Source organism: Diceros bicornis, chromosome 4 (assembly GCF_020826845.1).
Source record: "Diceros bicornis minor isolate mBicDic1 chromosome 4, mDicBic1.mat.cur, whole genome shotgun sequence".
Lineage (NCBI taxonomy): Eukaryota > Metazoa > Chordata > Mammalia > Perissodactyla > Rhinocerotidae > Diceros > Diceros bicornis.
The window spans coordinates 73587964-73602222 of NC_080743.1; the positions used below are offsets into that span (position 1 = coordinate 73587964).

At 38.8% G+C, this 14259-nt stretch overlaps 1 protein-coding gene across 1 annotated transcript in view; it reads left to right on the forward strand.

Annotated features, from left to right (window-relative positions):
* The window catches only part of LOC131404745 (complement receptor type 2-like), a 160355-nt gene that overhangs the window by 98234 nt on the left and 47862 nt on the right, over nt 1-14259 (forward strand). Inside the window, exons 34-41 of the mRNA XM_058539761.1 lie at nt 714-799; nt 2843-3061; nt 5387-5566; nt 6181-6280; nt 9428-9513; nt 11437-11835; nt 13352-13528; nt 13608-13710. Of these exons, the coding sequence (XP_058395744.1) occupies nt 714-799; nt 2843-3061; nt 5387-5566; nt 6181-6280; nt 9428-9513; nt 11437-11835; nt 13352-13528; nt 13608-13710 (1350 nt within the window). The remainder of the gene's footprint in view (nt 1-713; nt 800-2842; nt 3062-5386; nt 5567-6180; nt 6281-9427; nt 9514-11436; nt 11836-13351; nt 13529-13607; nt 13711-14259) is intronic.

Sequence of the window (14259 nt, forward strand, 5' to 3'; positions counted from 1 at the left end):
CTATATGGGAAGTATCAAGCATGAGCACAAAGCACCTGATCTCAAACTGTTTCAAGGATCCTTGGTAGGCACCAAATACCAGCACCCAATAAGATTTAGGAGCCATCAGGTTCCAAGATACATCGAGACTGTTGGATGATTTCATACAAAAGTCATTTCCAATCTCCTCTCCTTTTTCTCCTAGAGTATTCAAACCTACTCTTCCACAGTCCAACATGCTGCTGTGGGCCTTCTTGACAGCCATCACAAATGTAGAGACAAAAGAACAGTCTTTGTTCTCTTCTAGTTATTCTCTGATTTTCCAATTCAAACTGGGAGCTGTGTTACTTGCTTTTCCAGTGTCAGCATTAGGAAGATGTTGCATTAGAACACTGGGTTTCCGATAATGACAAGTAGATTTATCAGGGTTATCCTGGAACAATCAGCAAGAGCTTCACTTCTCTGAGTCCAGGATCAAGGAGATGGCAGCTATGCTACGACTGACTACCTTCTTTCATTCAGGCTGGGAGTATCATGTGACCAAGTCACTGTGCTCTGCCATTCTCCCTTACTGGAGGCTGTGATTTTTTTCAGATTGACGAGGCCTGTGAACTTCTGCCAGCTGTTGGTTTCCGACCCTCAAAATGCTGAGATTTTTGACAGGACCTAGTTTGTGAACTGAATGGCATTTCGGCTGAAACAACTCACCTATTCACTGCCATTTTCTTCTTTAGATTCCAGTTAAAAGGCAGTTCTGCTAGCCACTGTGTCTTGGTTGGAATGGAAAGCCTTTGGAACAGCAGTGTTCCTGTGTGTGCACGTGAGTAGAAGGAATAACACTTCAGGCCAATCTCTCCCCTTAATCTGTTTAGTATTTTGACCTGTGGCCTCTCCTGTTGCGGTTCTTCTATTTCCTAATCGGAATCATTGATAGTTGCTTATTTTAATAGGATTTGGTTGTGAATCGATTTGTTGCAATGCACTTTGTTGTGCATCGTGTGTCTTGGGAGCCATCTGATCAGTTTCTGTCATTCTGAATTCTGTGTTCTATGTGATAAACCCTGCCGTAGTTTGCCTCTAGGTCAGGAGTGATTAGATAAAGTGAAGCTTTGAGAAATTTGTTTTTCTTTCTTCTTTCCTTCCTTCTTTCTTTTCTTTTCTTTTTTTTCTGCCATCAAGGTGTAGTCACTCTACAAGTTCCCTATTTGCTAATATACAAATAGGAAACATTCATTCATTCAACCAATTACTTATTGAGCACATACTGTGTGCTTGATGTTCTTTAGGCACTGGTGTTATAGCAGTGAACAAGGTGAGCTACTTCCCTATGCCTATGTTATTTATACTCAAGTGGGGAGATGGACAAGAACAAAAATTTAAAAATTAAATGCTGTGGAAATGATAGATCAAAGCAATGCAGGAATGAGGGGAGAGTGGGGAGCAACATCACACAGCGTAGCAGTTGAAGACTCCTTAAACTCTTAAAGCATGTACCTAAACAAATGATGCTGAAAGTTTCAAAAATAATAAGCTGATTAATAAATGAGTCTCCTATATGCAGCATCACTACTTATTTCTTTGTATTTACCCCAGTAGAAGACAGGACTTTGTTTCATCTCTTGATCCTAAAGATTAAAAAATATATATTTTTTAAACAATCAAATTTTACTAAAATGTTTATGTGGCTAGAAATCTGCTCAGACATCATATGTTGTTTTCGATAGTAAAACATTATAACAACATAACTTATATAGAGATCCCTGCTGTCCAGGAAACCCAATGTACACTGAAGTAACATAGCAAATGGCTGTCCTACTGGCATGCATCAGAGCTCATTATTGATTGGACCATTTCTCTATTTTTCACGACTCTTACTAGTTGAAGTAGCTTCTTCCAAATCTTATGTCTAATTAGAAATGCCAATTAGAAGTGAGGAGGGGCCTGTTTTAAACAGACAAGCAGATACCAGCAAGAAGTAACAGTTTGAAGCCTGACAGAAAGTAAAGAAAAATAAATAAATCATCAACAGACCCATACATTTTAAAAAAAGAGCAGTCTGAATCATTTAGAGCTTTTACAATGACCCGTATGTGTTCCAATTCATTGTGACAGCACTACTATCATAATCAAGATTGATGGTCCATATCAACAAGTTATCAAGGAAAGGTTTCATCTATTTAAGGTGATTAGTACACCTGGAATACGATGGAGAAATATTTCCCAAGAATGTAAGCTCCTTGGAGGACAAAGACCTTATCTGTGCTCTTCACCACTATATCCCTAGGGCCCCGATGAGTGACTGACACAGAATAAATGCTCAATGAATACATGTTCAGTAAATGAATGAGTTAGCCTCCAAATGGTTATTTTTCTTCTTTAAAAGTTTTGGTACTTAATTGAAGGTATAAAGTTTCTATTATCCAGAAAACTTAACTATCTGGAAGATTCAGGATAGGCAAATTTCTTCAGTACGTTTTTGTTTTGTTGTTGTTTTTGCTGAGAAAGATCTGCTCTGCACTAACATACACTGCCAATCTTCCTCTTTTTGTGTATGAGCCTCCACCACAGCATGGCCACTGACAGACGAGTGGTGTGGGTCCACGCCTGGGAACCGAACCAGGGCGGCTGAAGTGGAGCGTGCCAAACTTAACCACTAGGCCACTGGAGCTGGCCCTCTTTAGTACTTTTTCAATTAAAAAATGAGATTGAGATCTCATTTCATGTAGTCCATCTCAACAAAGGCCTAAAGTATACTGTCATATCCTTAGTGTTTTTTAGGTAGCACCAACCACAGCACCCTTTGACTACAGACTACCTCTGGTGAAAACTCCTCAATGAAACTTAAGTCTTGCCTTCTTTCCAGAAATCTTGTGCCCAAATCCTCCTGATATCCTGAATGGGAGACACACAGGAAAGTCCCTGAAAGTCTTTCCTTTTGGAAAAGAAGTAACTTATACATGTGACCCCCACCCAGACAGAGGGATGACCTTCAGCCTCACTGGGGAGAGCACCATCCGCTGCACAAGTGACAGTCAAGGGAATGGAATTTGGAGTGGCCCTGCCCCTCGCTGTGAAATTCCAGGTTAGTGCACACTACCCCACATGCCAAATGGCTTCAGAATATCTACACCAGACCCTCCAAGTTTCTGTTATTATAATGTGGTGTTTATGTACTTGACATGTATGTATTTGACATTTATACTAAATGCCAAATCAGTAATAAGTGGTTTTAAGATATGTCAACACATGAGAGTCTGATGACCTTGGCAGCTAGAGGGCTACTGAAAAGAGGGAGGTGGTGGGTGGTGGTTCCAATTCTGACCAGAGAATTAGAATTAAAGCGTACGAATTGAAAGCAAATAGCTCTGAACCTTCACTAGCATAAGTTATGCCATCTTCACAGGTTTGGGAGGGAATCACAGGCCAGCAGAGAACAAAGCGAGGCAAAATCACTTTTAATTACCTCTTTAGCCTGAGAACCCTGTGCATTCTCTGTGAAAACTGGGCTGCACCGTAGACAAACCACAGAGATTCCTTTACCCAATCTGGGCTAAATTCTAAATTAAAATAAAGCTTACTTGTTCCTTAGCCCCACACTAATTTTAGCTGTTGAAGTCTTCCCGCTTTGGTGGAAAGAAAAAGCAAAGGAATGTGAACTCAAGGGAAAGATGTAAAATAAGAAATGTGTACTTCTAAGGTCTGCAGAAGGTTTCCTAAGACACCCGACCCCACTAAGACACCCACCCTCAGAAAGTGAATACGGGAAGGAGAAAGTAAATTGTAGAAGGGACCCTAGTCCTGGCATAACATACTGACCACTGGGGAACTCGGAGAGAAAAGAGCAATTCTCAAGGGAAAAGGACCAAGTGCTAGTTACTCAGAAGTCATTTTTGCCCTCACTCTCCTTCAACACCATGGCTTCAACTTGGGGGGCGCCTAGGAGCTTGTTTGCAAATGCAGAGACCTAGTCCAGATTTACTGAATCAACAATGAGAGGCAATCTTCCTCTAAGTTCCATGATTTTTTTTCTCATCAGAACCCTATCCTGAGAGGGCAGCCCTAGTTTTTCTTGTTTTGTTTTGTTTTTTGTGAGGAAGACCAGACCGGAGCTTACATCCAATGCCAATCCTCCTCTTTTTGCTGAGGGAGATTAGCCCTGGGCTAACATCCGTGCCCATCTTCCTCCACTTTATACGGGACGCCGCCACAGCATGGCTTGACAAGCGGTGCGTCGGTGCGCAGCCGGGATCCGAACCTGAGAACCCCGGGCCTCCACAGCGGAGCGCCATGCTTAACCGCTGCGCCACCGGGCCGGCCCCAGGCAGCCCTAGTTTTGTCAGCTAAGATTTTAGACTGGAGACCTGCCCTGCTATCTGCATGTGTGATTTAGCCTTAGGTGGTAGATTTTAGTCATAAGGTGAACTCCTTGAATTAGAAGCTAGTAGAGCTAACATTCAAGCTCTAAGATAAAAATGGAAATAGGGGGAATATAAATGGATAAATTTCCTGTGAATAAACCTTGAAAATAAGCCATATTTTCATATTGATAAAAATTATTTAATTATGTTCAAGAGATGAGAATTTGCGAATTTTCATACAGAGAATTCTCTGGGCACAGAATTGGCTCTAGTATAACTTTTACTGTTTAAATAAACAATTGAAAGGGAGGTAGAGGACAGCTAAAATAAAAGCTAAAAGAGAAGCTACTGTCAAAACCAACTGGAAACAATTTCTACTTTTCCAAGTATATATACTGTTTTGATTTCATATTATCTGAATCCAAAGTGAGTTTTCATTCCTTAAGCCTAGAGCTAATAGGCCATAGAAGCATGGACTTAAGGCTAGCGTTTGACTCAACATACACTTCAAACAATGTTTTCTTATAATAAGGATTGCAGGTTTTGTGTGTTAGTTTGTTTTTTTTTTGTTTTAGGGAGATGCTATTTGTTTCCTGCTTGTGTTGAAATGGCTGGCTTAGGAATCAGACCTGGAAAATTGGTGGCTGCTTCTTACTGCCAAGAAATACCTTGAGTTCTCCATTCATGCTTGTGAGCCCTCTACTGGGGTTCTGATTCACTGAAGTACAAGGAAACCAGACAGGAAAGGTGAAACCTTGGCAGGAGCACTCTTTCTGGCTCACTAAAAATGTGAAAAGTTGAATTGCAGCAGTCTTTTGCAGTAAATTATATGAGCAAAATGACCAGATAGCAGAATAGCCTTCCAAATAGTATATTTCTAATGGGCATGTGGTAATAGAACTTACCCTCTGAAGGTTACAAGGAAATTATCTTTCCATAACTAGAAGTTTCTTCTGTTCTGGCATCAAATCTAACGAGAGAGAGAGAAAGAAGAACGGCACTGGGTATCTTTTTGTTAACTCTGATGCTCTTGATTTCTTGGTCTCTAGGTTACTGTAACCGCCCAGATCATTTTCAATTTGCTAAGTTGAAAATCCAAACCAATGAATCTGAGTTTCCCATTGGGACATCTTTAAAGTATGAATGCCGCCCTGAGTTCTACAGGAGGTCATTCTCTATCAGGTGTCTAGAAAACCAGACGTGGTCAAGTGCCAAAGATTTCTGTAAACGTGAGTAAATCCTGCACTGGAGCTTTCCCATGTCTATCAAAGTATCTGTAGCATCTTATTTAATTTTTTCAAATTTTAGAGATAAGAAACCTTTGTTTGTCGAAAGTGTTCAGATAGGTGGATATAAGAGTTAGTCTTGTAGGTCATCCCTACTTATTGGTTGAAATATTTATTTCTTGAGACTGTTTCAAGGAATATTTGCAGAAATATTTCCATTCCCTATGGGAAAGGAAATAATGAATGATTCCAGACCAGGAGAAAAATTTCTGAGAAGACATAAACTGTTTGAATAACCAGGTCGGGAGGTGGGGGAAGAAAAATTGGAGACCTTTGAAATATACTGGTAGGATATAAGGCCACAAATAAGCTTTGTATTTTGATAAGAGATTCAAGGTAGAGATAAAGAGATCAGGAGGGGAGACCTTTTTGAAAGTGGTGCTTAGGAGATAGGTGATCCTGAAGCAGTCTGGTGAGGTTCCTCAAGGTGGCAAAATCTGTGGAACCATCAGAATTGCATGTGCTCTTCAGTAAGCTACAGTCAGGTTGGGACCTTATGTACTAACAAAAGTTTAGGTTATTCTACCCTGTTCCAAAATTCTGTTTCTTTCCCATAGGTAGATCATGTAAAACTCCTCCAGATCCTATAAATGGCATGGTGCATATAGACACTGATACCCAGTTCGGATCCAGAATTAATTATTCGTGTAATCAAGGGTAAGTTGTCAGCAACATCTCTTGGTTCAGGAGTTCCAGAACAGCAATACTACCTTCTAGTCACATCTCAGAAAGGAGAACTAGGCCATTACCATCTGCTCTTAAAAAGCTTGAACATAGATGTTTAACTCCTGATTGAAATGAACAAAGGTCTGATAAGACTCAGGGGAAATCTGTATCCTTGCTGGAAACCAGGGCAGTGCATACAAGGTGAGGTATTCACCAGGTAGAGAGGCAGCAAAAGAGAGGAGGGCTTAGTCAAACCGTACAAACAGCCCTAACTCAGAGCAGATATTGATGGAAGAAAGGGAAGTCCATGGAGCAATTGTGTGAGAAAAAAATCTTAAAGGTAAGTGAACTATTAGTTTGCTTTGGCTGCTATAACAGAGAACAACAAACTGGGTGGCTTAGAACAACAGAAATTTATTCTGTCACAGTTCTGGAGGCTAGAAGTCCAAAATCAGGTATTGGCAGGACATCTCCTTTCAAAGCCTCTGAGAAAGGTTCCTTCCTTGCCTCCTCCAGCTTCTGGTAGCCTCAGGCCTTTCTTGGCATGTGGCAGCCTCACTCCAATTTCTGCCTTTGTCTTCCCATGGCCGTCTTCCCTCTGTGCCTGTATCTTCACAAGGCATTGTCCTCTCTGTGTGTGTCTATGTCCAAAGTTCTCTCTTTTAATAAGGACCCCAATCATGTTCAACTAGGGCCCCCCTATTGACCTCATCTGAAATTTGATTATATCTATACCTGATTATTTCCAAATAAGATCACATTCATGGGGACTGGGGGTTAGGACTTCAACATACCTTTTTGGGAACACTAGTCAACCCATGACAGAGCCCCCTGTGAAAATGTCAGACATAAGGTGTTTACTGGGCAGCGGTCCTATCCTTGGTGTTTACCCTTGCTCAGCATACAGAGGAGTCTCAATTTCACTCTCCGTGTGAGCAGCTGAGCCAGTTAGAGAATATGGGCTAAATTTGTGCTGCCATGATAAACACTGAAAAGAAACCTGGGGTCTCCAGCATATTTGCCACCCTAGGCTTTACAAACCATTGTACCTAGAACCTGACAAAGTAAAATCAGAGTGAATCTAAACACTTCTCTCTTTCTCTGAGCATTTTTAATTGCAATCTATAAATTCTCTGACTGTGCCCTCTTAATCTTGCATTACTGAATAAGGGTGAACCTCTCTATGGTATAAAACAGAAAACCATTGAGCTTATGATAAGTTACAGGAAATTAACATAAAAGAGATCGATCTTAAAAATCAGAAGGAATTTCCTCTAACAAAACAGAATTACTTCCAAGAAACAGAGGAAACTTTCAGAAAAATTTCCTGTTTCTATTTTTAATAAGATTCGGTTGCACACTGCTTCTTATGTGAAAGTAGTTAGGAAATCAGGAATGTTCATATATGAATGAAAAGCACAATTTTCAAACTAAAAAAAAATCTGTGATAAAACACACTGAATATTATAGAAAATTAAAGCAGAGACTAAGAAGAAAAATTAATCAAATTCTCCTAGAATTCAGTGGAAAGAGATAAAGAAAAAGAGAAAGGAGAAGATATGTGTAAGACAGTACTAAGATTCAAAATATATGTAACAAAAATTCCAGAGGAGAAAACAATAAGGCCATACCTAGCCATCACTAGGAAACTTCTGTGTTTCAGGGATAAAGAAAGCAATTTCAAGAATGCAGAAAAGAAATTAATAAACTATAATACCTGCAAAAGAAATTAATTTATATTGATATCACATTGACCCTTGACATCACTAAATTGCAGAAGATAGTGTTTCAATGAGACCAGCTAGTGTTCACATCTGGAGGCTCCAGATGTGCATTAAAGGGTAAGCAAGGAGCCCAAAATTACACCACTTAAGCATACTTCCTGGGAAAATAAAGAAGATAAACCCAGGCAATCCATAAGTAATTTTTTTAAAAGGAGAATGATGCAGTACAAAAGAAATATCAGCGAGGTAGAAAACTGGTAAAAACAAAGCAAAACAAAAAACACATTAAAACAATGGTCAAATATTTTCAACAAAGTTATGAAACTAAATACAACATAACTAATTATTAAATAGTGAACTTTGCAATAACTGAACTTTGCCATGTAGTCATAACTTAATAACAATCTCTAAGTCATAAAATATATCCATCAAACTAGAAAATGGGAGAAAGCAAGAAAACATAAGCTAGACTTATATAGGGGATGGGTAGACTGTACATATTTTGACTCTAAAATTGAGAAAATAAGTTTAAATATATGTGTTGTGTGTGTATATATATATACATACATATACATATATACATATACATATATATATGTATATATATATACACACACAACACATATATATGTAATACACATGCACATGAAATGAAGTTCTTAATGGAACAAAAATTAAATATTTAACGTCCAAATTGCTAGAGCAACTCAAAGAGGTTCACCTATCTGATTCATATAGCAAATGAGAGGGAAGAAACAGGAATAGCAAGGAATGTGTCTGCCTCTTCTGCCAGAAATAAGCCCCTCATGTTGGGAGCAGATCAAGTGTATTCATTGTTGCATCCTCATCTTTGGACATTATGAAAGAGAGTCTAAATAATGAGGACAAAGCCAAGATCAAACATACCACTGAGTTCAGTAAATTTGAATGGTTTAATCTCCCTGTGGACAGACAAAGGCTTCTTCTAAATAGGATCAAAAGCGTCAAATCTTGTAGTATTTACAAGAAACATGCCTAAACAAAAATGATATAACAGTGTTAATTATATATGCATATCAGGAAAATGCAAACAAATTAAAAAATAGCCAGAATAATATGAGAAAAGACAGAATTTGAGAAGAAAATTATCAAACACGTCTACAGAAGGATTGGGTTTTTTGGTACCTAATACAACCCACAATGAAGCCAAGAAATTAAGAAGCAGAGTGGGCCTTAAGGAATTAGAGAGGAAATAGTCCTTTCAACAGTGAGAGGATAGGTAAAGAGAAATAAGAAAAGCCAGATAAAATAGGTAGAGTTTAGGCTAGTTTTTAAACTTCTCCCAGATTGTAGTCTTGCAGAGTTGCCATGTATGCATGCTGTGAGGAAGTTGGTGGGATGTTTTCCATAATTATTTTTTATTTTTTGCCTTTAGGTATCGACTCGTTGGTCACTCATCTGCTAAATGTATCATCTCAGGCAATACTGTCGTTTGGGAGACGGAGCCACCAATTTGTCAACGTGAGCTGAATTGAAATCTCTTTACCCATTTATCCCACCAGTTAATCCTAGAGTTGCCTGGCTAGAATTACAAAGAATAAAGTTTATCCCTTTTAGCAATGATATCCTTCCAATATTTGAAGAAAACATATCCTTAAAAGGACTCACAATGTGCCAAGCTTCTAGTTCCTCCTGGGTTTTCCTTATCTTGGGGTATAAATTATGTTAAACAATAGCTTTGAACACATTTAAAACAACCTCAACCAACTTCCTCTTTTGTTGGTTGAACATTTCCCAGTTTGAAGATCATTGTTTTTTTGTGAAGTAAGCAAGCCCCAAGTTAGTGAAAGTAGTCCTGCTTCCTCTCTGGCAATCCTTAGTGTCAGGTCATATATCCAAAAAGTGGAGCTCTACCTTCCTTCTTATTCCTCGTGGGAACAGTGACATGCCATCTTTCCTACGAGTTATTTGGAATACGAGCTTCCTACACTTTGGGACACAGAGAAGAATGAGCAATTGCAAATTAACAAAGAATATGAAGAGGATATAAACCTGAGTTTGGTGATAACGTGAAGAAATCAACACTCTCAAAACCAACTGCTGGTAGGCTGAGTGGGAACAAACTTTCTAAAAGGCCAAGCATACAATATATATCAAAAAACTTAACCGTATGCATGCCTTTAACCCAGGAATTCTATAGTTTATGATTTATTCTTAAAAGAAAATAATCACCATGGGTTTTTGCAAGGATTGCTGTATAGATGTTACCTACATTATTGTTTATGATAGTGAAAATGTCAAAATAATCTAAATGTGGAGTATATTCCACACAACATTTTGGAAATAATCTACTAAAAGGAACAAGGCATGTGTTCTGCTAAAAAAAAAAAAAAAAAAAAAAAAAAAAAAAGTTTAACATACGCCAAAATGCATTAGACGAGAGAGATAACTCTTCCAAATGGAATCAAATAGCACATCCTTACACTGGTATATTAATCAGCCAACAAAGATATTTTAGAAAAATAGGTGGTGTGTGTGTGCGTGTGTATAAAAGATTACACATTAAACAGTTAGTCTTTCTTTCTAGATAATGGGCTTAAAAATGATTTTTATTTCTATTTTATGAATTTTCTACAGTAAATATACATCCTCTTAAAAGCAAAAATAAATAAATAAATAAGTGCCTACTTTATGGTATACCTGCCAAAAATGATAGAAATATTTTATATGCTCTGGGATGATTTTAAATCCCTAGGAATTATCTGATACATGAATATCAGAATAAATTTGTTTATAAAATTATCCGTGCTTACTCTTTTTATGAGTAGCATTTGTGATACATTTTTTTCACTACTTCTATATTCTTCCTTTTCTTGAGTCAATATTGACAAAATATATCTTTATTCCTAATATCCTCACTTTCAAAATTAACATAAAGTAGAACACATATTCAGATATTTTTATTACTGCTGAATATGTGATTACTGTGTTTGTCATGTCTAATATTGTATATTTGTGCTTTATCTTTTTTATTAGTTGTGCGAGACCTTTTTCTTTTTATTTATTTGAGAAAAATGCTATACTGTATGCTATTCTATATTAATAACCAATAGAATAAAGCCAAATGCCTTCTGTAGAGAGAGAACTGAATTAACAATAGTGAAATAACACATAAATTCTCACTTAAAATGAGAAGTATGTGGACAGATTTATTGAAATAATGTTAATTGAGAAGGGCAGAAGCCATAACATTGTGGTTACCTAATCCGCAATTGTGTAAAAACATGTGTGTACATTAGCAAATATTAGACAAGAGCAGAAGTGTTGTGAATATCGACATTTTGGTAATTTGAGTTTTTTTCATTCAACTCGTCACCAAAATTCATAATTGAGCGTAACTCTAAGAAATTGAGGTTTTGTTTAACTTGCCGTCCGTTTTCCCAGGTATTCCTTGTGGGCCGCCCCCGGCCATCGCCAATGGAGATTTCATTAGCACCAACAGAGAGTATTTTCCATACGGAACGGTGGTGACCTACTACTGTAATCCGGGAGAGAGAAGGATAAAGCCATTTCGCCTCGTGGGGGAGCCGTCAATATACTGCACCAGCATCGACAACGAAGTCGGCGTCTGGAGCGGCCCCCCCCCTCAGTGCATTCTACCTAATACATGCACGCCTCCAGACATTGAAAATGGAATCAGGGTGTCTGACAACAGAAGCTTCTTTTCCTTAAATGAAATCGTGGAGTTTAGGTGTCAGCCCGGCTTTGTCATGAAAGGACCCTCCAGTGTGCGGTGCCAGGCCCAAAACAAATGGGTGCCGGAGTTGCCGAGCTGCTCCAGGGGTGAGTCTGCCTGAGGCTTTGAAGGGCCTGTGAATGCTGAGAGTTGTAGGAGGATCAGGAGATTAGTGTTTGTTCTGGGGGAAGGATGTGTGGTGAGCCGTGTGAGTAAATTTGGGGAGACGAAGCATGAAATTAAGGTGTATGTATGCATGTGTGTGTGTGTGCATTTTTGTACATATTTCTTCATTTTGAGACGAGCTTAATTAATCAAAGAAGGAGATATTTGAGACTCTATATTTAGCAAATGTCAGGGCAAAGTACCAGCTCCGATATTTTTCAATTATATTGGAGAATGATATGGACTTTTTGGTCATCTTTGTACTAAGCACTTTATAGGCATTGTCTCATCTACTCTTCACAACGCTCCTTTGAAATAGTGCTCTTCTTATATCCATATGACAGTGAAGTTAGCTTGGTTTTTCAGAGGTTAAATAAATTGTCCAAATCAAATGCTACTAAGTGGCACACTCAGGGATAGAATGCAAGTGTGTCAGACCCCCGAGCCTGCATGCTCTGGTTCTTGCCATACTTCTATCAGCATCTATCGCAGAAAGAAAGAAATTCACTTACGAAAACAGACGTCACACCATCGGTTAGTGACAAGATCGTAGAGTTTGTCTATTCTGGTCTACCTCCTACGTTTTATCATTAGGAATCTGAAGTTGAAAATGAAAATATCTTGCTCAAAGCCTAACAGATTTTTCATTCATCTTTAACTAGATGTAGATTAGGATGAAGTTCAAATGAGTTCTCATGCCCTGTGCATGCACCAAAAGGGCTGCAAATGGAAGCAGCCAGACCTTGAGTCAAATTCTCTCAAAGCAATATGCCCTCTCATTATGAGGACTGGCTTATTGAGCGGATTTTGTTCTCCATGACTTGTCTTGTCTTCTTAATGCCATAATAGCCGTCTTAGAAGTGGATTGGTAAATGTTGTGGCTGATACATAGGGACAGAGAGTGAGCTTACAGTTTTTCCACCAACACATATCAGCCCGTGCAACCCTGAGAGAGCAGCTGAGAGGACAGACAAAGAGATAGAAATATGGATTATTTACACTTTGATCATAAGAGTGCAATAAAAGAGATGGGGAGAAATCTGTTAAAGATATAGGCTCAGGCAACCTTCTCATTACCTGAAAGATGAGGCTGTAAATTGGACTGACGTTCTAGAAAATACGTGGGTGGAGAAGCCCACCAATACTAATGATGCTATACTGATTAGTCAGCATGAGAAGAAGGGACCCCCATGCCTAGTAGACTTATGAATGTATTTTAGACCTTGTGCTGGGAAGAACTGGGCTCTATACCTCTTAGTAGCTGTGAGGCCTTTGGCTACATCTTTTCCCTATTCTTAACTTCCACATCAGTAAAATGAGTGGGTTGGAGTATCATTTGACTTCCTTTGTTATACCTGAACCTGTTTAATTATGAGTCTAACTGCTTGGAAGGGTTAGGATTTAGCAAAAGATGTTTCCGCATAACTGACAGGAACTTTGGACCTGTTCTTTCCTCAGCATGTCAGCGACCTCCAGAAATTCCACATGGTAGGCACACCCCAAGCAACAAGGATGAATTTTCCCCTGGGCAGGAAGTGTTCTACAGCTGTGAGCCCGGCTATGATCTCAGAGGGGCTGCTTCTCTGCGCTGTACGCCCCAGGGAGACTGGAGCCCTGCAGCCCCCAGATGTGCAGGTACTTACACTCTCGTCTGGTGCAGATCAATCTCTTTGTCCCTCACATGGCAGTCTTACTTCTGTCTTTTTTTTCCTAGTGAAATCGTGTGCTGACTTCCTAGACCAGCTCCCTAATGGCCATGTACTTCTTCCACTTAATTTCCAGCTTGGGGCAAAAGTGTCCTTCATTTGTGATGAGGGGTGAGTACGACCTGGAATAGAGACCAGGGACTCATTGCTGGATGCTGATACACTGACCCCCTGGGAAATGGGGATTTATCCAAAAAGGGGGCTGCCTAATGGAAAGGAAGTACTAAAAGTGACTAACATCTAAAACAATGATTGGGAAGTGTGGTAAGATCCAGATGGAACCATGAACAGATGTTTAAAAAGGGAAAGTGATAAATATACTGAACAGCAGAAATGTAACAACAGATCTTGAATATTTAGGTGGAACGTTAAGTGTATGGATAAATAGTAATTTGTAGGCATGAAGAGAGAAATATTATAGAGGGGTTGTTAGAAAAGGTTTGATATATAAATGAAAGTTATTTATATGATAAATAACATGCAAGGATTGTTTCAGGAAACTTTTAAGCCGATCAATAGTGGAATTTGGAATAGGAATGAAAGAGTAAGTAGAAGTATTTTTTAATCTAATTATATATTATCTATTTAGTATTAAGCTGTGTTGAAGGAGCATGAAGCATGGAGCATGAAGAAGCGTGATGTTCATGTTTCAAGTAATGT